The 27,519-nt window shown below is 41.6% G+C and overlaps 1 protein-coding gene across 2 annotated transcripts in view; it reads right to left on the bottom strand.

The window, feature by feature from the left end:
* Window positions 1–3,320: 3,320 nt before the first annotated feature.
* TMEM100 (transmembrane protein 100) overlaps window positions 3,321–27,519 on the bottom strand; it is a 136,618-nt gene continuing 112,419 nt past the window's right edge. Inside the window, exons 1-4 of one of the 2 annotated variants that reach the window (XM_073588110.1) lie at window positions 21,497–21,604; window positions 6,723–6,845; window positions 5,406–5,548; window positions 3,321–4,235 (exon numbers count right to left, since the gene is read on the bottom strand). In XM_073588110.1, coding sequence (XP_073444211.1) covers window positions 4,222–4,235; window positions 5,406–5,548; window positions 6,723–6,845; window positions 21,497–21,507 — 291 coding nt within the window. In that variant the 5' untranslated portion in view covers window positions 21,508–21,604 and the 3' untranslated portion in view covers window positions 3,321–4,221. Of the gene's footprint in view, window positions 4,236–5,405; window positions 5,549–6,722; window positions 6,846–21,496; window positions 21,605–27,519 lie in introns of those variants that run through there. The other variant, XM_073588109.1, reaches the window with a different exon arrangement.

Genomic DNA, 27,519 nt, shown 5'->3' with positions numbered 1-27,519 from the left:
CCGGCACAGACCACCGGAGCCTGCACAGACCCGCTGGCAGGCCGGCACAGCCCCCCGAAAGGCCCGTACAGACCCCAGAGAGGCTGTACAAGGGCAGGAAAGGGTTTTTCTTATTCCGATACCGGAAGTCCCATAGACTTGAATGGGACTTCCGGTATCGGAATCGGCGATACCGATACTTTTTTTAAAGATCGGCCGATACCATCCGATACGATACTTTGAAGTATCGGACGGTATCGCTCAACTCTAGTTATAGATTTGTGTTATGATGAGTCACCGAAGGAGGAAAAAACAAAATACTAGCTAAGTCCAGAAAAACCAGAGAGTTTGGCAGCTAACGGATTGCAGACCCCTGAACCTATCCACAACAACTAGCAGTAGCCGTGGGGGGTTCCTACGGTGCCCTAGACCCCTCGATCACAGCCGGAGAACTACATAGCCTAAAGACAGAAAGGGGAAAAACTAAACTGCCCCAGAGCAGACCCCAAAGCAATAGGCAGCCCCCAACATATAATGACGGTGAAGAAAGATGAAAACACTAACACAGATAGAAAGATAGGTTGAGCAAATGATGGGGCCCAAGCTAACTAAAATAGGACAGGATAGGAAAGCTGCTGTCTGCCATCCGCAAAAACCCTATCCAAAATGTGCCAACCGACTGATAGGAAAAACAGGCCCTGAAGTCGCTAGGCTTCAAAAGACTAAATCAGCACTCAGGTATATTCTGAAGACAGAGCAAAAGATCAACAGATCAGAGACAAAAATGGAATTCAGCTCACCCCCGGCCGGGGATGGCAGAACTCCCAAAAAAACAAGGCAAAACAAAAACAAAACTGAAGTGTACAAAGCAGAGCAGAAAAACTTAGCTTTGAGACGCAGGAATCAGACTGGTCTCCAAGAATCCAGCAGGATTACCAGCAAGGCAGAAGGGCGTCGGCTGCCTTATATCCAGTCCTCAATTCCAGCCACCCAGTCATCATCTAGCTGCCCAGGTGTTTGGTAATCAGCCTCACTACCTTCCTTCACCAGAGGAGGGAGTTCATCAGACCTCAACGGTGAAGGGAAAAATGAACTCACAACAGATTTGTATGCTGTTTATAGCGTTAGAACAAAAAAACTCCCAGAGGCTCACACAGGGATAGCATGTGACTGTATTTCCTGTGTCTGTGTTTGAGAGAAGCAGCCTGCTGTAGATGATGCACAGATAGAGACACACAAATGATTTACTCCTAATCTATTAAGTATATTGTTCCTGTTTGTTCCTGAATAAAGAAGCTCTGTTGTCACATGCTTGGAGAGTATCCTGAATAATCCGTTGCCAACAAAAAGTTTTGTGGGAGTGCTTCTTTAAGTTCCTAATATTAGACATTGCTATGTTACAAGATGTTCTTTGAATTTAATACTATTTTTTGACACTCAAGACCATAATACTACCTCATAGATCCTCAGAGCAACAGAAAATGTCACAGGCTGCTGGAATGCAGAAGCATGAAATGGAAACAATTTCACACTTATGGAAATCTAGTACAATAGACTAGCTGGGGGGGGGGCAAAGTGCAGCATGCGGAGAGAAGACCAACAAAGACTGGGATTCAGCTATCTGCTGCTACAAGTTAACTTTACCAACTTGCTAAGTAACCTTTTTATATAAATACATTGGCAAAATGACACAGATCGAACCATTTATTTGCAACAAGAGAATATTCTTCACCCATAAGACAACCCAATAATCCCATGAACAGGACTCTGAAATGTCTTGTAGGAATGGTGCAGGGAACGCACATTCTTGCCTCCGCTCCATTGATTGTATATGGGACTGCTGAAAATAGTCAAGTACAGACATCAACTTTTTTCCAAAAACCAATAGACAGTTAGTAACCATGTTTTATGGACTATAAGACGCACCCCAAATTTTTAAGTGAAAAATAAGAAAAATATTTTTTTAAACTAAAATGGTGGTGTGTCTTGTTGTCCATTTTAACAGTAGCTTACTGGAAAGCAAAAGTGGTAGAGCGGGGTCACTAGAGATAGAGTCACTGCTTCAGGAGGCCAGCGACAGCAGGAGTGGGGAGATGTTGTGGGCTCTGGACTGGGACTAGGGGAAGACTGCAAGCCCTGGGCTCCCGTAAGATGTTGTCGCTGGTGAGTGGAGTCCCCTTTCCCATTGATTTCATAGAATCATAGAATCGTAGAGTTGGAAGGGACCTCCTGGGCCATCTGGTCCAACCCCCTGCTCAAAGCAGGATTCGCTAAATCATCCCAGTCAGATGTCTGTACAGCCTCTGTTTGAAGACTTCCATTGAAGGAGAACTCACCACTTCTCGTGGCAGCCTGTTCCACTCATTGATCACTCTAACTGTCGAAAAGTTTTTTCTAATATCTAATCTGTGTCTCCTCCCATTCAGTTTCATCCCATTGCTTCTAGTCTTTCCTTGTGCAAATGAGAATAAAGTTGATCCTTCTACAATGTGACAGCCCTTTAGATATTTGTAGACAGCTATTAAGTCTCCTCTCAGTCTTCTCTTTTGCAAACTAAACATTCCCAAATCCTGCAACCTTTCCTCATAAGACAGGGTTTGCAGACCGGTCACCATTCTGGTCGCTCTTTTCTGAACTTGCTCCAGTTTGTTGATGTCTTTTTTAAAATGTGGTGCCCAAAACTGGACACAATATTCCAGATGAGGTCTGACCAAAGAGGAGTAGAGGGAAATAATGACTTCACGTAATCTAGACTGTATGCTTCTGTTAATACATCCTAGAATTGCATTTGCCTTTTTTGCTGCTGCATCACACTGTTGACTCATATTCAGTCTGTGATCTATTAGTATACCCAATTCTTTTTCACATGTGCTGTCACTTAGCCCTATTCCTCCCATTCTATATCTGCTTTTTTCATTTTTATTGCCCAGATGTAGTACTTTGCATTTCTCCCTGTTAAAAACCATTCTGTTAGTTGCTGCCCACTTCTCCAGTTTATTTATATCTTTTTGAATCCTCTCTCTCTCTTCTCTAGTATTAGCCATCCCTCCTAGCTTTGTGTCATCAGCAAATATAATCAGTTTACCCTCAATTCCTTCATCTAAATCATTGATAAAGATGTTGAACAATACAGGGCCCAGGACAGAGCCCTGTGGTACCCCACTTGAGACATTCTTCCAACTGGATGTGCAGCCATTTACGACCACTCTTTGGGTCCGATCACTAAGCCAGTTATGAATCCACCTAACAGTTGCCTTGTCCATTCCATACTTAGTCATTTTTTCAATAAGGATTGTATGAGAGACTTTGTCAAATGCTTTGCTGAAGTCAAGATATACTATATCTACAGCATTTCCTTGATCCACCCAATCAGTGATACCATCATAGAAGGAAATTAAGTTAGTCTGACATGACTTATTAGTTACAAACCCATGCTGACTCTGTTTAATCACTTCATTCTTATCCAGGTATTGACATACATGTTGTTTAATAATTTGTTCAAAGATCTTTCCTGGTATAGAAGTCAGACTCACCGGCCTATAGTTGCCTGGGTCCACCTTCTTCCCCTTTTTGAAGAGAGGAACAACATTTGCTCTTCTCCAGTCTTCTGGCACTTCTCCTGTTCTCCAAGAATTTTCAAAGATTATGGAGAGGGGTTCAAAAATTTCCCTGCTGTGGGCTTCAGGAAAATGACTACCGAAGGCAGTACATGGGAAGATTGAGATCCTGTCTACCAATATTTAGTCTCCCATCGGATTTTAAAATGCAACCCCATTTTCTCCTCAAATTTGGGGGAAAAAAGGGTGTTTTATAAAATACAGTAAGTTACAATAATTTTAGAAAAGTTTTTTTATAACTTTTATGAAAATAAAAATACCTAGAAGATTAAGGATTAGCATTAGGCTACATTTACATATCCGTGTCTATTTTTACATCTGTGTAACATAGACTGTTAATCTCTCGTGTGTCATCCGTTTTCAAACATTTTGCATCCTCGTTGCTTTCGTTTCTACCTCGTCGATTTTCAAAACTGATGGAGGTAGACTGTCTGAGCATTTTGCATGCATTAACTCTTAACAATGGCTCAATCAAAAACCAACGTAAAATGGATGGAACGCTGAAGGACAAACAATGTCTTCAATTTTTTCACCCGTTTTTAATGGATTCTAATGGATCTTTGTACAGGTACTGCAAGAACGAACTGGTAGCCAATGTTTAAGAATACCTTTTTGCAAAGTTGCTTCATTCTTCATGCACTGGAAAGAGAAAATATATTGTTGCAAAACTAGATATTCCCTAGACTTTCCTACTAATTATACAGTAGTTGTCGTAACGCCTACTTCAAGTGCCCATGTGAACCAGTACTCTAGACAGAAAGTTGAGTTTACAGAACAACTCAATACTTTGATGGGCCAAATACATGGGTACTTTAAAGAAGGTTTCCACTAAAATTCACCCCCTTTCATATATCTTAACTCTTCAAAGCAATCGTTTTACTAATATACTTTCATTACCTTCTTCTATGAGCGCATCTTGGCATGGGTCATGTAATCCTTTGATGGCATGCAGGCATGGTTTCCTGTCTGCTACTCCAGATCGACCCCTCATCATGGCACAGAATTTTAGTGGCATGAGAAGAGCACGTCTCTCTGCTTCTAATGGAGGTAGAGTAGCTTATTTGCCTTTAAATTATTGACACGGTGTCTGACCATGCATGCTTACATGACAGACTTCACTGTCCTCTGCACTGATCCTGACAATGGTTTGGAGTGGCGACCCTTCAATTCGAAAAATGCTGCAATTTTCTTTCTAATGATTCCAATTTCCATTTGTCCGAAGCAACGGCAGAATCCGTGAAGACAGATCTCAGTCTGCACACTCAGACAAGCTGTCAATAATCCAAAGGCTGCTCTGCCTCCATCAGGAGCAGAGTGACGTGCTTTATGCATCCTGCCCAAATCCTGTGCCCAGACGAGGGCCAGATTTGACGTAACTGACAGGAAGCAGTGCTTGCATGTCAACAAAGGATTACGTAACTCTTACCAACATGCACTCATAGGAGAAGCACAGGTAAAGAAAGTATATTAGAAAAATGATAGGGTTCATGCAGACGACAGTATAACTCAGACAAGTGCTATCTCTGGTTTTGACGGCTAGCACTTATCCCAATGTTATTTTATGGGGCTGTGCACATATTCAATTTTTCTTCTGAGAATCGAATGGTATTTGCCCATTTATGTTTAAGGGTGTGTGAAAAGCATCCGAACACATTTGGATGACATCTCTCCGTTTCTGAGAAAATCTGATCCCACTCTGATCAAACTCTAATCATAGCCTAATTAGCATAATCGGACTGATAACATTTGTCTGCACAAACCCTTATTAAGAGTTAGGGTATATGAAAGGTTGCCACAAGCCACACTTACCCTGAAAGGGTGCGACTAAGCAGCTACCTTGGTGTTCACTGGAGTCTCTTGTGGTGATTTCAGGCTTGTGTGGCAGGTAGCTGCCAGGTACCACTCCAGGGCAGCGTCTGGCAGTATCAGCTGATCCCACTGGTGACAGAACACTGTAACAGGTGAAGGCAAGTACTGTACATATACTGTTGGGCTCAGCTGATTTATAGACATGCAAGTACTGGCAGACACGTGTGACAATCTGGCAGGCAGGCGGGCACGGGATGACACTCTGGCAGGCAAGTGGGCACAGTTCAGACTGGAGGGACAGGAAAAGTTTCAGGAAGGACTAGAACACAGGCAGGTACAAGTGGGATACTGGGACGGGTAGGACCCAGATCAGACTGGACGGACAGGAACTGTTTTTGGAAGGACTGGGACACAGGCAGGTATGACTGGAATTTAGGGATTGGTAGGACCCAATTCAGACTAGGAGCATTTTCAGGAAGGACTGGAACACAAACAAATACTACTCAAACAAGGAGCCACAGGTGCGAAACAGATGCAGAGCCGCAGGTGCGGAACACAAACAGAGCCACAGTTGTAGAACACATGCAGTGCCAAAGGTGCGTAACACATGCAGTGCCGCAGATGCGGAACACATGCAGAGCTGCAGGTGCGGAATAGAACAGATAGGACCAGATTAATACAGTTTTTTTACAAAAATAGTAGCAAGTGTACACAAAGATCACTAACGTTGTGTAGAGAGTGACAACAGAATAGAAGTTGGTGCTGTTTCAGATATTTCAGGTTTTTCTTAGATGTGTCAGTACAGACACTGCAGATCTTTAGAGATAGAAGCAGGTTCAGACACTGCAAGTGTAAGGAATAGGGACAGGAACAGACACAACAGGTTAGAGAAGGATCCAGACTAGGATATAAACAGGTACAGGAATAGGTCCTAATTCAGACAGACACAGGTACAGGATTAGGATTCAGAAATCAGACCTGGAAACTCAGCTCCCACGATGGCAGAAACAAATCACGTCACGTCAAGGCCTGGTTATACAGCCCCCAGAGTGACAGAAACAAGAACAAAAACAGGACAAGACCTGGCAACTCTGTAGTTGAGCACAGACTGAAAGAGATTGTTGCTCAGGCATCTTCCCATTGGTGGAGCTGCCTTAAGTAGCAGTTGCCTCTTAGCAAAAGGCTCTAGACACACTGTCTCTATAAGAATCAGGAAGGGCAGGCACAGCTGCCCTAAGAATACAGACAGGATGTAAGCACACAGCAAGCAGCGGGCATGGAGCTCACAGCAAACAGCAAGCAGAGGAAATAACTTACCGCATGGCCTGGAGTGGTGAGTAAGTCGGTGTATCTGCCTGGTGGGGAATGGGAAGCCATGCAGTGATGCCGGCAGGGATGTTACAATTATTTGATTCCAAAATGGTAACCAAAAATAACAGACTATAAAGATAAACAGAATTATGCATATAAGTAAAATAGATAACACGAGTTCTTATATATCAATGTCATGTCTTGAAAACTGGTGAAAGCTGTAAATTACATTCTACATTGAAGATAGGATATTCTTCTTTTACCTTCTACATTGTGGGCAGTACCCACTAGGCTTGGACTGGCCCACAGGAGAACAGGAGAATCTTCCGGTGGGCCGCAGTGCCAGAGTGGCCACCACCCTCTTATATGAGCAGTACTTGGTACAATATACTTGAATCACTATGTACAGACAATGACAGCATCTTATTCATGTAACAAACTACCCAGTTCATTGTTATATAAGTTTGTGACTGAGGATTATGTCACATTTACATGTAGCTGAAATGTGGGGCCCTGGACCTGGTTACTAGTGGGCCCTCGGCATCCCAGTCCGACACAGTGTACCAAAAAATTAATCCCCACCTAGTGTCCAAAAGAGCAGCTCATACTGTCACAGATAAAGAGCAGAAGAGAACATGTGTTACTCCAAGGTACTGTAGAGAGGCAGTAATACAGGTGACTTACCGGTGAATTGCTAATGCTGATTCACTGGATCTTCCAGTTAATCATGCTGCACATTGACAGTCTGGCCTTATATGTTGAATGTCGTTTCAAGTTACAATGGCCTACTGTATTGATTTTAAATCTCAATACCAGTCAATCAATGATTAGCACTGCCCACTGGACTGCTAAGGCTACAATGAACTGAGATTTCAATGAATAAAACACAACTAAGGCCACGGTCACGTGAGCACATAAATCGGATGAGTGCTTTCCAATATTTTATTGGCAAACACTTGAACTAATGTTATTCAATGGGCCAGTGCTGATGATGACTGATTTTTTTTTTGGTAGAATCTGTCTGTGAAAGAAAATCTTAGCATGCTGTGTTTCCACTCTGACATCGAAAGACACTCACCCATTCAAGTCTATGGGTGCATGGAAAACATTAGACTGCACTTGGATGACATCTGAGTGCAGTCCGATTTCTGCAAACTCAAACAATGGAGAAATTTCGTTCTCCACCTTCTCCTCAAAGTGTGCTATGGTTCTCTTATCGGAGAGAATCAGATCATACTAAGCCAACACCTTGGTCAAACTGGTATCAGAATTTGATTGGAGTCTCATCAGCATAATCGATCTGATTCTCTCAGATGAGAAAATCTATAGTTGTGAGACCCTGACCTGATGCTGAATAGGTTCCCAAATAATAGATATCAATCAGCTCGGCTTCTTCTGCTCTATAAGAAAGATTGCACAACATTTCTAAGTTGACAGGTTCCCTTTAAATTCATAAATTCCGCAAAATGTTTACTGGCAAGAGTGATTATGCCAAAAGCTGTGCTGGCACTGACCTGAGGACTTTAGCTAGGGTATAACAAGCAGCGCTTTCCCTAGAGCTCATATCTGGGACTTTGCAAATCTACTATTACGGGAGAGTGGAAGATAATAAGCTCAGATGCGCCATCCTATATTTATAATGTGTGTTTCGCATTTCATTGTTCTATGTTTACTTTATAAAGAGAAATAGAAATCTCATTAAAAGAATTCCGAGCTATTCCATGTGCTGCTGCGGTCTTAAAGCGTGGTGGAAGCTATTTGATATTTTCCTAGAGCTATATGTGTAATCCAATGAAGAGAAAGCCTAGAAGCGCAAGCAACGCGTCCACTGACAGCAAGTGACATTCCTCTTCATCTCACATGATCATTCCACAGCATCGCTCCTGGAAAGGTGAACTTACTCATTTTTCCCTTTGAAATGTTCTAGGTCTTTGATCCCCTATTTTTATTTACAACCCTTATTTTTTTCCAAGTGATTAAAATGTGTCGTTCCTCCTATGCCGACTACCCATTCCATGTGACCGGATGGACATAACGTGTGAAAGAACTGGAAGGGTGACGCAGCTCCCAAAAACGACTTGGGTCAATAGTCAGGATGGGAGGATGGTTCGTAAGGGCAGTTGCTTACAAACAAAAACGTTTCCTTTAGGAACAGCCAGCGAGCATGAAAGGATTACCATTCCAATATGACATTCCTGCATTCTGGCTTGGCTCCACACCCCGGAAATAAAGTTTCTTTTCCTGTGGCACACTTTCAATTTCATTTATAAAAGCTATGCATTCTCATCTGTCAGGAGTAAATCCAGGACACATAGTTTCCTCTCAAGGAATGCTGTCTAACCTGAGCGAATCCGCTATGTCTATGCAGTATGTATACATGCCTATTGTTTACTGCCTAATATACCAAGTTTTCATTTTAATAACGGCAAAGTCGGATAAGCATTCCACCTTGTAGGTATTCTGCTAAACAGGGTTCCAAAGATTGAAATGGACCCTACTTCCTTCTCTATCATCAAGGCTAGTTATTCTGCTGAACAGGGGTCCATAGGGTGATGGGACTCCACTTGCTTCTCTGCAGGCCATAGCCTTCTTTCTATTATACTTTTTAATTTATCCACTTCATCATAGCTGAATTGTAACATGGAAGGTGTATGCCTATTCCAATTCATGTTATGTGAGGTATTATAGAATATATTTAGCCGACTGAACTTTAGATGATATCAGAAAACATTAAATTTAGGGCCTGTAACGGTCACTGGCGCCGTATATGAGGGGAGATATGTGTCACAAAGGTTGTTATCCTGCGTGATGTGAAACTCATAAGTTACCCTCCGGCATGATATGTGCTGGGCGTAAATCAGTCCTTTCTAGGGTCTGGGTTTCGGTGAGTAGGTAAGAGATGGGCGGGTTGTCAACTTGCCATATCTCCTCAAGGGTGTGCTTGGAAGGAGTTAAAAGTCCAGCCAAGGAAGCATTCAGGCTGAAGCTCCAGTGAGAGATGCCATGCCTGTTTTTCCCATAAGGCAGGAGCCATGCTGGGAAGGACTTTGTATGGACTTTTTGTTTTCATTTGTGCCAGAAAGGCTGCTTTTGTTACTATTTTGACTGTATGGTTTATGAAGTAATAAACCACCCAGAGGCTTTAACCTTAAGTGTTCCTGTGTCTACCATGGGGAGCAGCTGAGTGGGCTGACTTTCCACAGGCCCGATGCATCAAGAACACCATAGCTCACGATAGCCTTGATGAGAAGATGTGTGGGAGTGTCGGATGAGTGGCTTGCACCTCTGTGTTCGCCTCCACACCAATCCTACTCACCCCAAGCTGAAGTAAGATTTATGGAGTAGGAAATGCCACTGCTCCTCATGAAGTTGATGAGTGGCGCTCTCCATGATCCTGTTCCACCCAAGCTCCACCCATTTAGGCAGAGCTGAGAGAAACTGGCATGAAGATGCCAAAAGTTGCAACATTAACGTGCAGCTCTGGGTTACGCTTAAATTTTGCGACTTTTTAAAGCTATTATGCCAAAATTATGTGATGAAACCTTTGATGCCTCAGGCCCTTAATGTCTACACTTCTCCATGCCAACAACGGTAGTAATCACCAGGAAATCTAATCCATGAATAATTTTTCTTATTCATTATGCTTTGCTTATATAGCGCTATCTTATTCTGCAGCAATTTACAGATATTATCATCACTGTCCCCGATGGGGCTCACAATCTAAATTCCCTATCAGTATGTCTTTGGAGTGTGAGAGAAAACCCGAGTACCCGGAGGAAACCCACACAAACATGGGGAGAACATACAAACTCCTTGCAGATGTTGTCCTTGGTGGGATTTGAACCCAGGACACCAGTGCCCCCCCACTGAGTCATCGTGCTGCCCCATTTTTTACACATTCAAATTCATGTTAAGTGATGCAGAACATGCAGAAATCTGTCTTGGTGCAGAGAAAATTACAATAATATCTGTCATGTGTGAATCAAACCACCCTTAACCCCATCCCTACATCTCTGAAGTGTTGTCCTGTGTTATTCCGCAGGTAGCATGAAACAGAAATAGCCTTCCAAATTGTATATATGTTTTTCTCTGAAAACCGCAAAGGGAGAGATTATTAATCAAGCAGAGCCAGGCACAGAGAAGCTGTCAAGGACACACAATGGTTGTTAGGATTGGCGGAACGCATCAAATAAGAAATAATAATAAGGTGACTTCGCAACCCGGGGTCCACTGTGCGGTGATGGAGAAAGCACAGCTAGCACAATGGCGGAGCAAAGCTGCGAGAAAACACTTAAAGCACACTAAGTTAAATGTCACTCACTGTGCACAGAGCGCAAAGTAACAAGCTCTGTTACACCACAGAGCGGTACTATGAAGCAAAGCAGAAAGGACTATACCCTGTTAGACTGCACAAGCATATAGGGAAGACTAAGCTGGTGGTTGACCCTGCTCTGACACAAGGTGTGCTTCAGCACGAGTTCCTGAGGATGCCCGATGAAGATGCTAAGTTCTAGCGGGAGTTCCCACCCTACACTGCCTGTCTACAGTAGACCAACACTCGCAGTGCTATTAGCAGCACACTTGTACACAGGGTGATAAAGTAAACACCAAACACACAAGATACTAGCGCACAGGCGTGCACCATTGAGAGTCTTTTACACCTTGCTCAAGTCCAGATAGACAGGACCTTGCCTGTGGACCAATCTGAAGCTGTCACATCACCAGAGCACCTGACGCCCAAACACCAATAGGAAGGCTTGATATCATGGACATGCTCAGTAGAGTGAAATCTGGACTTGGGCTCCAGAGCACAGCGCTGCACATGTAAACTAGTAGTAGTCACCATAGGCTTAGGTGGAGGGCTAGCTGTAACTACACATGCAGCACGAGCCTGGGCAAGGTGCTGGGACCAAAGTCTGTGCTGAGCAGTTATCCCAGTATCGCAGTGGCTGAGCCTGAATGGGAAACCACAGCACCAAACAAGGCTTGAGATCAATTTCGTGCAGTGGAGAAATCCTGGTGACTGATCTACATTTTCCTTCAGGGTAACTGTTCCTTCAGGGTAACTGTGCTTTCCATAGGAATCAATGGTGCTAAAAGTAAAATGAGTCATTAAAGAGTATTTCTCACTTTAGGTGGCTTTTAAGAAAAAGACAGCATGTGTGCCTTTCACTTTCATGTGCTCAATCTCTAATTATTTTGTTTTCCTGACATAGTTATTTATTACTTATTATGCTAACATATTATTAGGGCCGGTTTCAGCACCCAGTGCACCCAGGAAAGTGCCAAGGCCCTTAGCAGACAGGGGGGCCCACTCACCATCGGGGACATCAGAGCTCTATGGGGGCCAGATGCCTGTGCCAGGGCTAGTGCCCCCTCGCTTGTTCAGGGCCCCGACACTTGCGATACCTCTCCCTGTTCCTTCGCTGCTGCATCTTCGGTGACTGTGATGTTCAGGTCAGAAGGCATGATGACATGACTAGTGTGTACCCACTGCCTGAACAGTCACATTGCAGAGAGCCGGTAGAAAGAGACTTTGAGGAGTCTAGAGTAGAGCAGCGGCCAGCGAGGAGAAGTGAGTATTTTATTTTTTTCATTTTTTTATGTTTGGAGCATTATACGGAGGCCATCATATACTGGAGTATCATATGGGGCCCATCACACATTGGAGCATTATATGGGGCCCATTATATATTGAGCATTATATGGGGCCCATCATATTCTAGAACATCATATGGGGCCCATTATATATGAAGCATTATATGGGGCCCAGCATATACTGGAGCTTTATATGGAGACCATAATAAATGGAGCATTATATGGGGCCCATTCTGTTTGAAGCAATATATAGGGCCCATCATATACTGGAGCATTATATGGGGCCCATTATATACTTTATGGAGCATTATATGGGGTCCATTCTGTATGGAGCAGTACATAGGGTTCATCATCTAATCGAGCATTATATGGGGCCCATCATATACTGTAATGGAGCATTGTATGGGGCCTATTCTGTATGGAGCAATATGTGGGGCCCATCCTATACAGTGGGGAAAAAAGTATTTAGTCATCCTACAATTGTGCAAGTTGACATCATAAGTAGACCACAACTATGAGAGTCAAAATGAGAAAACAAATCCAGAAAATCATCTTGCCTGATTTGGAAAGATTTATTTTTCAAATTGTGGTGGAAAATAAGTATTTGGTCACCTAAAAATATGCAAGATTTCTGGCTCTCACAGACCTGTAACTTCTACTTTAAGAGGCGCCTCTGTCCTCCACTCTTTACCTGTAGTATTGGCACCTGTTTGAACTTGGTATCAGTATAAGGCCAGTTTCACACATCCAGATAATTCCGATACCAGAAAAAACAGTACCGGAGCTATCCGTGTCCATGTGGATACATGGTACCTTCATGTGGCACACGTGTGGCTACTGTGTGCCACATCTGGACCACACGGATGGCCGCCGGGAAGAAGCGCTACAGTAAAAGCGAGCAGGAGAGCAGAATGAATGAAAACCGGACGTGGGATCCCCCTCAGTTTGTGAACCTACCAGTCGAAACTTACAGCCACTCCTGACTGTAAACTACTGTAGAATGAATGGAAGCAGCCGGCGCATGCTCAGTAACTAGCGGTGACGTCTCCGTTCAACACAGTCTGCGCTCTGTTTCCATTCATTCTACAGTAGTTTACAGTAGGGAGTGGCTGTATTAGCAGCGCTCCGCCTGTAAACTGATTAACCCCCTGAGATGGATTTACGCCATAGGACATGACTGAGCGCTGGACAGGTAATGTATATTGTTGCTCTATTATTTTCACCTTTTTTACAGGAGATCGATGGCGTCGCAATGGAAATAGCAGTGTAATAAAGATTTTAAAACTGTGTGTAGTGTATTCTTTCGTAAAAAAAATTTGCTCTTATTGTGTGTGTGTTTATTTACCCCTTTAATTACTATAGGATTAGTAATACAGAGGTGTCTTATTGACACCTCCCCATTACTAATTCGGGCTTAATGTCACCTTACAATAGAAAGGTGGAATTAATCCCTTATTACCCCACTTGCCACCGCTACAGGGCAAGTGGGAAGAACCGGGCAAAACTCCAGAATATACGCATCTAATAGATGCGCCTTTTCTGGGCAGCTGAGGGCTGCTGTTTTTAGGCTGTTGGGGGACAAGATCAATGGCCCCTTACCAGCTCGATAATATCAGCCCTCGGCTGTCAGCTTTAGTCAGGTGGTTGTCAAAAATAGGGAGGACCCCATGCCGTTTTTTTTAATTATTTATTTAAATAATTAAAAAAACAGCGTGGGGACCCCTCTATTCTTGAGAACCAACCTTGATGAAGCTGACAGCTGAGGGCTTCCATTCATTCTACAGTAGTTTACAGTCGAGAGCAGCTGTAATTTTCGTCTGGTTGGTTTACAAACTGAGGGGGACCCTACGTCAGGTTTTCATTCATTCTGCTCTCCTAGTCGCTATTGCAGGCAGAGCAGGAGAGAATAATGACAGCCGCGTTCAGCACCAGCCGCAGGGGAACAATGCTTACAGTAGCGCTTCTTCTTCGGCGGCCGTCCGTGAGCATGGAGGACAGTGTGAACTGTTCTCCATGTGCACGTGTGCAGCATGTGATGCGGGCCTTGTGTTCGTGTTAAAACGGACATGTCAGCGTATTTTGCACATGGACACACGGTCCGTGAAAACACGCTGACATGTGCATAGACCCATTCATTTAAATGGGTGTACGTGTGTCAGTGTCTCCAGCACGTGAGAAAACTGTCACTACACGTACCGGAAACACTGACTTGTGAAAGAGGCCTAAAGGACACCTGTCCACAACCTCAAACAGTCACACTCCAAACTCCACTATAGTGAAGACCAAAGACCTGTCGAAGGACACCAGAAATAAAATTGTATCCCTGCACCAGACTGGGAAGACTGAATCTGCAATACGCAAGCAGCTCACTGTGGTTCCGCTGCCACCACACCACAGAGCCCTGACGCTACCGCACAATAGAGCCCAGCCACTGCCACACCAGCCTGGGAAGGGAGGCTGCATCGGGATCGCTGACACCGAGACCGCCGCTGCCACAGGATTTGTCAGTATATTGCGACCATAAGACGCACACCCATTTTCCCCAAAAAATTTTGGGAAAAAGTGCTTCTTAGGCTACTTTCACATTATCATTTTTTACCGCTGCGCTTTGTGTGCAATAGAAACGCATGCAAAAACGCATCATGCATTTTGCATGCATTTGCGTATTTTAGGCGCATGCATTTTAACCAGTTTCTAGCCATGTTAACTCTTAAAACGCATGCGATTTCAATCGCAGGCGTGCGCATGTCCATGCACACGCCTGCATTCTCATAGACTGTAATGCGTTATTTTGTCGCATTCCATGAGCAAGCGTGCGCATTCCTTTTTTTTCTACGCCGTTGGACGGACCCAAAAATGCAACGGGTTGCATCAGGCGCGCCTAGGCGCACACAACAAAAAAATTTGTGCGCATGAAAACGCATGCAAACGCTAGACCATGCGCCCACCATGTTAAACATAGGGGCGCATGCGCATGATGCGCCGCCCTAAAAAACGCTAATGTGAAACCAGCCTTATGGTCCGAAAAATACGGTATATTTCTCTGCCGTATTTGTGCATCATAAATTATGATATTTGTTAAAGGGGCCCGCTGAGACTCCTTCGCCCGGGGCTCATGAAAACATGGAGCTGGCTCTGACCATCATATTACCATATTCCACAGTGCTTTACAGACATTATCATCACTGTTCCCATTGGGGCTCACAATCTAAATTCCCTATCAGTATGTCTTTGAAGCGTGGGAGGAAACCAGAGAACCTGTAGTCAAGCAAACATGGGGAGAACATGTAAACTTCTTGCACATGTTGTCCTTGGTGTGATATGAACCCAGGTCTACAAAGCAACAGTGTAAACCACTGAGCCATCGTACTGCCCATAGTTGATGAAAACGAGTTGCTATCATGTTTCCAGAACATAAATGGGAAAAAGGCATTTTTCTGTAATAATACATATTTAAATCTTTATTTTCCCAAATATTGATTTATGCAAAGTTTTTTGAAATTGTAGTGAATTTTCAAAGTACCGTACTGCTAATGATATTGGCTGTTTACGGGGAAATCCAGCAACAATACATGTATACTATATATAGTGCCTACCTTAAAATCAGTGTCTACACAGTACCATCTATGCATAACCGCTTTACCCCCCCAAGCCTGCTTTCACCTTCATGACCAAGCCAAATTTTATAATTCTGACCACTGTCAATTTATGTGGCGATAACTCTGGGAAGCTTCAACAGATCACACTGATTCTGAAGTTGTTTTTCAGGACATATTGTAATTCATGATAATGATAACATTTCTTTGATATGACTTGCGTTTATTTGTGAAAAAATGGATATTTGACTAAAAGTTTGAAAATTCAGCAATTTTCAAATTTTAAATTTTTATGCCCTTAAGCCAGAGAGTTTTGTCTCTCAAAATAGTTCATAAATAACATTTCCCACATGTCTTATTTACATCAGCACAATTCTTGAAACAAAATTTATTTATTTTTTTGGAAGTTATAAGGATGAAACGGTGACAATGACAAGCAATTTCTCATTTTGCCACCAAAATTCACAAAACCATTTTTTTAAGAGACCATGTTACATTGGAAGTGACTTTGAGGAGTCTATATGACACAATATAAAAAGTAATATCATTCTAAAAATTGAACCCCTCAAGGTGCTCAAAACCACATTCACAATGTTTATTAAGCCATCAGGTGCTTCACGGAAATTTTTGGAATGTGAAAAAAAAACATTTAACATTTTAACTTTTTTTGACAAAAAATTTAATTTAGACCCATTTTTTTTCTTTTTGCAGGGGTAACTGGAAAAAATGGACCACAAAACTTGTTGTGCAATTTTTCTTGAGTATGCAGATATCAAATATCTGGAGGAAAACTACTGTTTGGGCTCACAGCAGGGCTTGGAAGGAAAGGAGCACCATTTGACTTTTTGCATGCAAAATATGCCGGAATAATTTAAGGACGCTATGTCACGTCTGGAGTATCCCTCATGTGCCTAAACAGTGGAAACTCCCCACAAGTGACACCATTTTGGAAACTAGATGCCTCAGAGAACTTATCTAGATATTTGTCGAGCACCTTGAACCCCCAGGTGCTTCACAGAAGTTTATAACGTAGAGCCGTGAAAATACAAAAATCAAATTTTTTCCCAAAAAATGTCTTTGTAGTCCCAATTGTTTTAATTTTTCAAGGTAACAGGATAAAATGAACACTAAAATTTGTTGTGCAATTTATCCTGAGTGCGCAGATATCCAATATGTGGGGGAAAGCTACTGTTTGGGCGCATGGCAGGGCTCAGAAAATAATGAGCGATGTTTTGTAATGCAAACTTTGATGGAATGGTCTGCAGATGTAATGTTGCATTTTGTAGAGCCAATTGAAGCCATTTTGGAAAATTGACCCCGCAAGGAATGTATCTAGATATATGTTGAGCACCATAAAACCCCTGGTGCTTCACGGAAGTTTATAATGTAAAGCTGTAAAAACAAAAATGTTATTTTCTCCCCAAACTTTTTATTTTCAGAAAGGTAACAGGAGAAATGGAAACCAAAATTTGTTGTGCAATTTCTCCTTAGTACGCCGATATCTCATATGTGGTTGAAAACTACTTTTGCAGCACAGTGCATAGCTCAGAAGGGAAGAAGCGCCATATTGAAGTTCAGATTTTGCTGGACTGGTTTGAGGGTGTCATGTCACATTGGCAGAGCTCCTGAGGTTCCAAAACAGCAGAACTCCCCCATAAGAGACACCATTTTACTCCTCTGAATGAATTAATTTACAGGTGCAGTCATCATATTGACACCATAGGTGTGTCACAGAACTTTTTACCATTGGGCAGTGAAGAAAAAAATCATTATATCTCTACCACCAAAATTTAGTTTTAGCCCCAAATTTTACATTTTCACACTGGGAAATGGGCAAAAATTCCACCAAAATTTACCCCACAATTTCTGCTGAATGTAGAAATATCCTATATGTGACTGTACAGTACTGCTTAGCCACAGTACTGCTTAGCCACACGGCGAGACTCTGGAAGCACAAAGTTCTATTTGCCTCCAGAAGTCCAGATTTTACAAGAATAGTTTGCGGATTCCAAATACAGAGTCTCTAAGTGCAAAAGAGCATAATCCCCCATCAAGTGACATCATTTTGGAAGTTATACCCCTTTGGGAATTTTCAAACACAACCACCAGAAATAAAGCTGGAGGAAAAAACGTTGCGTAGCCCCCCAAAAAATTTTAAAGATAAAAATCTTTATTGATGAAATATAGTTAAAAAATATAATAATATATTAAATGCAAATGCTAATCAAGCTTGTGGAACTCAAAAGAGTGCAAAACACCGGAATAAATCATGCAAATGAGTAATGGCAAAGAAGCACACCTGTAGTTCAGACCAGAAAATCAAAAAAGTTTTTTAGAACAATTTTTCGATACATGAAATTAATGAATACACATCACATAATATCCACATATTAAAGTGCATAGTGCAAAAAAAATCATTTAAACAGTGAAAAAATATTAAATCTCACATAATGAAAACATTATAATTAGAACAAATATCGCAAATTATAACATGTGTAGGTTAATCCAAAATTAATTCTAGGTAAAGGATATATGTCCTACAATAAAGTGCTTGCGTGCACATAAATAACAATAATGAGATACCATAAACCAAAAAGAAATGAAAAAGCAGCAACCAAAAAATGTAGTGCAAATGAAGATGTATCTGAAAAGAGGTGCTTGCGTGCACATAAGTATAATACCTTCTGTCAAATGAAGAGCACAAGACAAAAAAAAAACTCCACTAATATTTTTTAAGGGTGCTTTTAAGGTATAAAATGGGCACATGCACATAAAACAATGGTGCTTAAACTATGAGGCAAAAAGATATTAGCAGCAATAAAGTGCGGTTATACCTGAAAGTGCTTCAATGCAGGAATGCCTGGTGTGCGCTCCAACCCTGACAGCGCCATTTCGCTAAATGCTTCCTCTTCCTCTATGGGGGAATCATTTAGGAAGCATTTAGCAAAATGGTGCTGTCGGGGTTGGAGCGCACACTGGGCATTCCTGCATTGAAGCACTTTCAGGTATAACCGCACTTTATTGCTGCTAATCTCCTTTTGCGTCATAGTTTAAGCACCATTGTTTTATGTGCATGTGCGCATTTTATACCTTAAAAGCACCTTTAAAAAAATATTAGTGCAGTTTTTTTTTTCTTGTGCTCTTCATTTGACAGAAGGTATTATAGTTATATGCACGCAAGCACTTCATTTCAGATACACATTCATTTGCACTATATTTTTTGGTTGCTGCTTTTTCATTTCTTTTGGTTTATAGTATCTCATTATTGTTATTTATGTGCACGCAAGCACTTTATTGTAGGAGATATATCCTTTACCTAGAATTCATTAAAGGCTCTACAGCGTTTTGGATTAGACTACACATGTTATAATCTGCGGTTCAGGTGCCAGATATCTGTTCTAATTATAATGTTTTCATTATGTGAGATTTAATATTTTTCCACTGTTTAAATGATATTTTTTACACTATGCACTTTAATATGTGGATATTATGTGTATTCATTAATTTTATGTATTGAAACATTTTTCTAAAAAACTTTTTTGATTTTCTGGTCTGAACTACAGGTGTGCTTCTTTGCCATTACTCATTTGCATGATTTATTCCAGTGTTTTGCACTGTTTTGAGTTCCACAAGCTTGATTAGCATTTGCATTTAATATATTATTATATTTTTTAACTATATTTCATCAATAAAGATTTTTTATCTTTAAAAAATTTTTTAGGGCTACGCAACGTTTTTTCCTCCAGCTTTATTTCTGGTGGTTGTGTTTGTATATTTCATGAATAGATGTTATTTTTTGCTCATCATATATGTATTTTGGATTGTTTTAATTCATTCCCTTTGGGAACTTATCTTCCGGTATAGTGATGATTCTGACTCCACGGCACGGGTGTTCTCCAACAACAAGTAGCAGTTGATGTTGCCAAGCGAAAATTGCAAACTGTTGTTGTAGTGACCAGTGCATTGTAGTGACTAGTACATTGTAGTGACCAGTACATTATGCCCAGCTTATGCTTCTGGAGACACGCAACCATTAATTAGGTGGACTCTCATTGCTACAGAAATGCCAAACATGTGGACTCGAAATGTTTAGGCACACTGTGGGGCTCAAAAGGGAGGGGGGCATTTGGATTTGGGAGCCATTTCGTTTTTCTAGAACCTTTGTGCTACTAGTAACATGAAAGCCCCATATATTACCATTGACAGATGACAGACTTGAGTGGGGTTTTTTTGTGTAAGCTTTCATTGGGAACATTTTGCAAAACGTTTGGGATCACATTTATCCTGTGCTCTAAGCTGAGCACTTACTTTCGGGTTTCCATCTAAATCTCCATGTGATGTGATTCAGATGAAACCCACAAAGGATCCATTCACTATAATGAAGCAGCAGAGTTACCTCTTTTCAGCGATGTCCTTTTTTTCAGAAGTGCATAAAACTGTGGTGGAGCATGCTTTTATGCACATCTAGAAAGTTGACATTGCCGGATCACAGGCCAAACTGCATCCACAGTGTCTCTATCTGTCTGATTATAGGGTGTTACATCTGTGCCTGTACCTCAGCGAGACCCTCGGTGGGGTTCCGGTCCTCATGCTATGAGGGCCCTTGCTCTCAATCCGTTGCCTGCTGTCCTGCTGCTGCCCCTGCTTCCTGGCGTGCAGCCAGCACATCCCCTGGTATGAGATTAAGATAATGTGCGCGTGCTCTCTAGGTCTCTTAAAGAGACAGCGCACATTTTTCAAAAGAAGTTAACCAATGGTAGCACACTGATTGCTATTTCTATTGCTATAGGGAGGGCGCTGGAAAAATGAGTATCTACTGTTTCTAGTTCCGGTTCTGTGCCTGCTCTGTCTGCGCTTCTGCAGTATTCCACCTAGTACTCTGCTTACACTGTTTGTTTCCACAGAACATCAGTGACCTGTTATTTGGCTATCCAGGATGACGGTTGTACCGGCCATTTCAGTTCCGCCTTATCCCGCCTCTCTGCAATCCGAACCTCTGCACTACGCCAGTACGATTGGAGTCAGCTTCCACTTGGATACCCGAGATTATTCAGTCACCGCAGTGTCAGCTTTCACCCATATACCCGGCTCCCACCGGTCAGCTCTATCACACCTGTATATTCTGGTTACATGTTTGTCTCGCTGTGACAGCTGCCACGTGTCTAGAGTCTAACTGGAGGTATCACCTGTGTCCTCCCGGTACTCCATTCAGATCCTGTTTGAGGGGTCTTACTACGAATACCTGGGGCTCGCTAGTAATGCCCCCTTCAGAACCCCCAGATCGTGGTCGAGGTTCCACTCAAAAAATAAACAAATGTGAACTTCACCACCTGTGTCTCTGTTTTCATTCGTTACATAGGGGATCTTCCGACGGGGAATACGTCTTTTCAGAGACTTACACAGTAAGCCTGCTGTAAGTGCTACAATGAAATGTAGGTCTGTACCTGGTGTTATTGATTATAATAACCGATCATACTGTAATTTCCATTCACTAAAATTAATCTGGTCAAGAACCAAAAGATGAGTGTCACAAATAATTGTAGATGTTATCAGCTGCAGAACAGGTTTAAATCATCAGCCACTTACCTGCTTCCCATCCTCTAAGGTTTCTGTGGTTCATTTATATGTTATTTTAATATTTTTGCATCCCACCCATACATGTCTGTGACGACTTGCTGCCTCTAGACGTATTCATGTGCAGGAATGGGAGGGTCAGGGCTATTGACATACACCAGTATCCTGCTGCCTATTATTTCCTGTACTTTCTGGCATCCCACCAAAACCCCAGTGTGACAGGTGGATGAAGTTCACAAGGAAATAATGTCATGGACTAGTTTTACAGGAAAGCCTCTAACTATAATCACATATTTGAGGCTTAGAACTAGCCAAGAATTTTTAATACAGGTGTTCAATCACTACACAGTAAAATGAGAGAAAATGGCAATGATTGGATCAACTAAATTATTAGAAATTAACATAGATCAGGATACTACATTCTGAAAATGTAAGACTCAGCATGAGCATTGGTTACATTGTGATGGATAGAGACTTCCTTAACCCCTTCACTACCAAGGGTGGTTTGCATGTTAACTCCCGGGCCAATTTTTACAATTCTGACCACTGTCCCTTTATGAGGCCATAACTCTGGAATGCTTGCATGGATCCCGGTGATCTGCATGCTAGTGGTAAAATTTCATTCATATAACTTGCGTTTATTTGTGAAAAAATGGAAATTTGCCAAAAATTTTGAAAATTTCGCAATTTTCCAACTTTGAATTTTTATGCCCTTAAATCACAGAGATATAGCACACAAAAAACTTAATAAGTAACATTTCCCACATGGTTACTTTACATAAGCACAATTTTGGAACCAAAATTTTTTTCGTTAGGAAGTTATAAGGGTTAAAAGTTGACCAGCGATTTCTCATTTTTGCAACACCATTTTATTTTTACGGACCACATCACATTTGAAGTCACTTTGAAGGGTCTATATGATAGAAAATACCCAAAAGTGACACCATTCTAAAAACTGCACCCCTTAAGGTGCTCAAAACCACATTCAAGAAGTTTATTAACCCTTCAGGTGCTTCACAGGAATTTTTTGAATATTTAAAAAAAATGAACATTTAACTTTTTTTCACTAAAAAAATACTTCAGGTTCAATTTTTTTTATTTTACCAAGGGTAACAGGAGAAATTGGACTGCAAAAATTATTGTGCAATTTGTCCTGAGTACGCTGATACCTGATATGTGGGGGGGAACGACTGTTTCGGCGCATGGCAGACCTCAGAAGCGAAGGAGCGCCGTTTGACTTTTACAATGCAAAATTGGCTGGAATTCAGATCGGATGCCATGTCACGTTTGGAGAGCCCCTGATGTACCTAAACAGTGGAAACGCCCCACAAGTGACCCCATTTTGGAAACTAGAGCCCCCAAGGAACTTATCTAGATATGTGGTGAGAACTTTGAACCCACAAGGGCTTCACAAAAGTTTATAACGTACAGCGGTACAATTAAAAAATCATATTTTTTCCACAAAATGATCTTTTCACCCCCATTTTTTTTTTTCCCAAGGGTAACAGGACCCTAAAAATTATTGTGCAATTTGTCCTGAGTACACTGATACCCCATGTGTGGGTGTAAATGACTATTTGGGCACATGGCAGAGCTCGGAAGGGAAGCAGCGCCATTTTACTTTTTTGGCTGGAATTGAGATCGGACACCATGTCGCGTTTGGAAAGCCCCTGATGTACCAAAACAGTGAAATCCCCCCACAATTGACACCATTTTGGAAACTAGACCCCCCAAGGAACTTATCTAGATGTGTGGTGAGAACTTTGAACCCCCAAGTGCTTCACAGAAGTTTATAACGCCCAGGCGTGAAAATAAAAAAATCATATTTTTTTTCCACAAAAATGATATTTTTGCCCCCAATTTTTTATTTTCCTAAGGGCAACAGGAGAAATAGGACCCCAAAAGTTGTTTTGCAAATTGTCCTGAGTAGGCTGATACCCCATATGAGGGGGTAAAACACTGTTTGGGTGCAAGGCAGAGCTTGGAAGGGAAGGAGCACCATTTGACTCTTTCAACGCAGAATTGGCTGGAATTGAGATCAGACGCCATGTTGCGTTTGGAGAGCACCTGATGTGCGCAAATAGTGGAAACCCCCAATTCTAACTCCAACCCTAACCCCAACACACCCCTAACCCTAACCCTAGCCCTAACCTAGCCCTAGCCCTAACCCTAATGGGAAAATGGAAATAAATACATTTTTTTAATTTTATTATTTTTCCCTAACTAAGGGGGTGATAACGGGGGGTTTGATTTACTATTTATGGCGGTATTTATATTTGGCAGCTGTCACACGCTAAAAGACGCTTTTTATTGTAAAATAGTTTTTGCATCACCATATTGAGAGCTATAATTTTTCCATATTTTGACCCACATGTGAGGTCTTATTTTTTGCAGGACGAGTTGACGCTTTTATTGGTACCATGCTCGGGCATGTGACATTTTTTGATCGCTTTTTATTTTGTTTTTTGGGACGCAGAATTTACAAAAAACAGCGTTTCATGAATTTCTTTTGGGGGGTGTGTTTACGCCGTTCCGTGTGTGATAAAATTGATAAAGCGGTTTTCTTCTTCGGGTCAGTACGGTTACAGCAATACCTCATTTATGTTGTTTTTTTATGTTTTAGCGCTTTTATGCGATGAAAACAATTTTATATAAAAAATAATTATTTTTGCATCGCTTTATTCTGCGAGCTATAACTTTTTAATTTTTTTGCTGATGATGCTGTATGAAGGCTCATTTTTTGCGGAACAAGATGACGTTTTCAGCGGTACCATGGATATTTATATGCGTCTTTTTGTTCGCGCGCTATTGCACTTTTTGTTCGGCGGTATGATAATAAATCATTATTTTTTGCTTAGTTTTTTTTTTTTTTTTTTTAAGGGGTTCGCTTAAGGGGTTAACTAATGGGACAGTTTTATAGGACGGGTCGTTACGGACGCGGTGATACCAAATATGTGTACTTTTAAAGTTTTTTTTTTATTTCCAAAAAATGAATTTATTGAGGAATATTTCTTTTTTTTAATTTATTTAGCGATTTTTTTTAAAATTATTTTTACACTTTTTTTTTCTTTTTTTACTTTATTACAATGTCCCAGGGGGGACATAACTGTCATGTGACAGATCGCTGATCTGTTACATCACAGATCGCTGTGACAGATCAGCGATCTGTCACAGGCACTGCTGCATTCTTCCTCATGCCTGCGCTCTGCTTCCTGCAGGCCCCCGAAGGTCCCCGTCGCCATATTGGATCCGAGGACCTGCAGGAAAGGAGCCCCCCACAGCAGTGCAGCACATTGCGCTGCCGTGGGGGGCTCAGGGAAGCACGGAGGGAGCCCCCTCTCTGCCGATGCTTCCCTTTAACCCCCGGTACACCGTGATCGTGTTTGATTGCGGTGTACAAGGGGTTAACGTGTCGGGGGTGGTCCATGACCGCCCCTGACACATTGTTCCAGGTGTCAGCTATGATAATTAGCTGACACCCGGCCGCGATAAGCAGCGCTCACCACGTGGGCGCCGCTTATCGCTATGACGTAATATTCCGTCCATGGTAATTAGGGCCCAGGGCACATGGACGGAATATTACGTCCAAAGAAGGAAAGGGGTTAAGGAGGCTTTGTGTAATACTAAATTTCCTCAGACTTCAGACAATGCAATTGACTTTCTTCCATAAATACATTTACAGCATCTATACATTTATGCATACTATATAGGGAACATATACAGATGCATCTCACAACATTAGAATATCATCAAAAAGTTAATTTATTCCAGTTGTTCAATCCAAAAAGTGAAACTCATATATTATATAGAGTCATTACAAACAGAGTGATTTATTTCATGTGTTTATTTCTGTTAATGTTGATGATTATGGCTTACAGCCAATGAAAACCCAAAAGTCATTATCTCAGTAAATTAGAATAATTTATAACACCAGCTTGAAAAAATGATTTTGAAATCCGAAATGTTGGCCCACTGAAATGTATGTTCAGTAAATGCACTCAATACTTGGTCGGGGCTCCTTCTGCATCAATTACTGCATCAATGCGGAGTGGCATGGAGGTGATCAGTCTGTGGTACTGCTGAGGTGTTATGGAAGCCCAGGTTGCTTTGATAGCAGCCTTTAGCTCACCTGCATTGTTGGGTCTGGTGGGGTTAAGGTCAGGCGAGTTTGCTGGCCAATCAAGCACAGCGATACTGTTGTTTTTAAACCAGGTATTGGTACTTTTCGCAGTGAGGACAGAATGAAATTTCGAACTCTAAAAAGCTTGTCAGCAGAGGGAAAAATGAAGTGATCTAAAATTTCCTGGTAGACGGCTGCGCTGACTTTGGTCTTGCTAAAACACAGTGGATCTACACCAGCAGATGACATGGCTCCCGAAACCATCATTGGTTGTGGAAACTTGACACTAGACCTTGGAAATCAAGGTCCCAGAGTCTGGAGGAAGAGTGGAGGGACAGACAATCCAAGCTGCTTTAGGTCTCTAATGACTATATAATATATGAGTTTCACTTTTTGCACTGAAGAAATGAAATAAATTAATTTTTTGATGATATTCTAATTTTGTGAGAAGCACCTGTATCAGGATGCAGATATGTGTTGCTCTTTGGAATCTGTTTTACGACTGATTTTCCAGGGCTCCAATTCATCAAGTAGGTTTAAACAAATTGTTGGCATAAAACTGCTTGAAATGTTGCAAAATGTTTGCACAACTCATAGATTTACATCTTTTGGCATTTTTGCACCAGTCCCAGACAGCTGCACCAACTTTATGAAAAGTGGTCAGAGCTAGGGAGGGTAAGGCCTGGCAGCCCAGTAACTTAATTCTAATTTATGCCACAAAATTTAATTTTACTCCAGCTCACTGTTTATCAAGAATGGAGCCCCAAGTGTCAGTCTTGATGAATTTGGGACATAATGCCCCAAATTAAGTGGACACTATATTATCATATCCATGTGTTCATTGAATATTTCACTATAATTCCATGACCATGTTGCATCCTCCCTAGAAGTTTTCCATAGGGCTGCATGTAAACAGCAGGGCCATGTGAGCATTCATTTGAATAGGGGGCGGATGCGCAGTACCTGGCCGTGGCCACTATCAGTAGACGACGCAGCTCCATAAGTGAGCACTTCCATCAGCCGTCAGCACTGAGAGCAGCTGATTAGCGTGGGAGCTGGGTGTCATAAGGATAGGTCATCAAAGTTAAAGTAGTGAATAACCTCTTTAAGTTTGGTAGTGTGTTCCATATAGTTCCTCCCCGAGGAACACAATATCACAGAATTAGTATTGGTAATAACATTCAATAGAGCATTACTTTCTTTCCTGTAAAATTGCTAATATAGTAGAAGGCATTCCAAACTATAATGGAGCTTAAATAGATTTTAATAGTTAATATAGTACAGCTTCTTTCTTCTTGTAAGAATATAAATTTTTGCTGTTTGCTCCTAAGGCTATCCTTAAATAGAGATGAGTGAATCTGTTCAATGCAAATTAAATTTGCCTCAAAGTTTACAAAAAAATAGGATTTTTCTGGATTGTACAGTACCAGGTAGGGGTTAAATATTATACTCACATGTCCTGACATGTAATCTTGCTGCAGTCTTCTTCTGCGTGGTCCCTGGTGCGGTCTCTTTAAAAGCATTTTTGGCACATGTGGTGTCTGATATCTTCCACACCACTAGGTCCCACATGGTCAATGACACAATACAGCCTTTTGCCCACTGCTTTTCCATGATCCCGTCTCCGTCACTGGTGACTGACAGTGCATGCTTGTCTGAGTCAAGCACTGCCGGCAAGATACTATTTTTTTTTATCTCATACAGGACCATGTGCTTAGTTTATACTGTCTGTTTAGGGAAACAAACTCCCTTTAACTTACACTGTATTTTTGATACAATGGTCTTATGGTACATTTATGGTACTCAGATTGCAGACTACTTGTCACGCACACAAAATATATGCACCCTCTACATTACATTGGTTCATTTTTCTGTTTTCGCACTTTTTGTAATCCTTTTGTTTTCACAGAATGGC

Source organism: Dendrobates tinctorius, unplaced genomic scaffold (assembly GCF_039654945.1).
Source record: "Dendrobates tinctorius isolate UK_male_01 unplaced genomic scaffold, ASM3965494v1 ptg000103l, whole genome shotgun sequence".
NCBI lineage: Eukaryota > Metazoa > Chordata > Amphibia > Anura > Dendrobatidae > Dendrobates > Dendrobates tinctorius.
The sequence above is the reverse complement of the archived record's forward strand: the minus strand, read 5'-3'. Positions and strand labels throughout refer to the sequence as shown.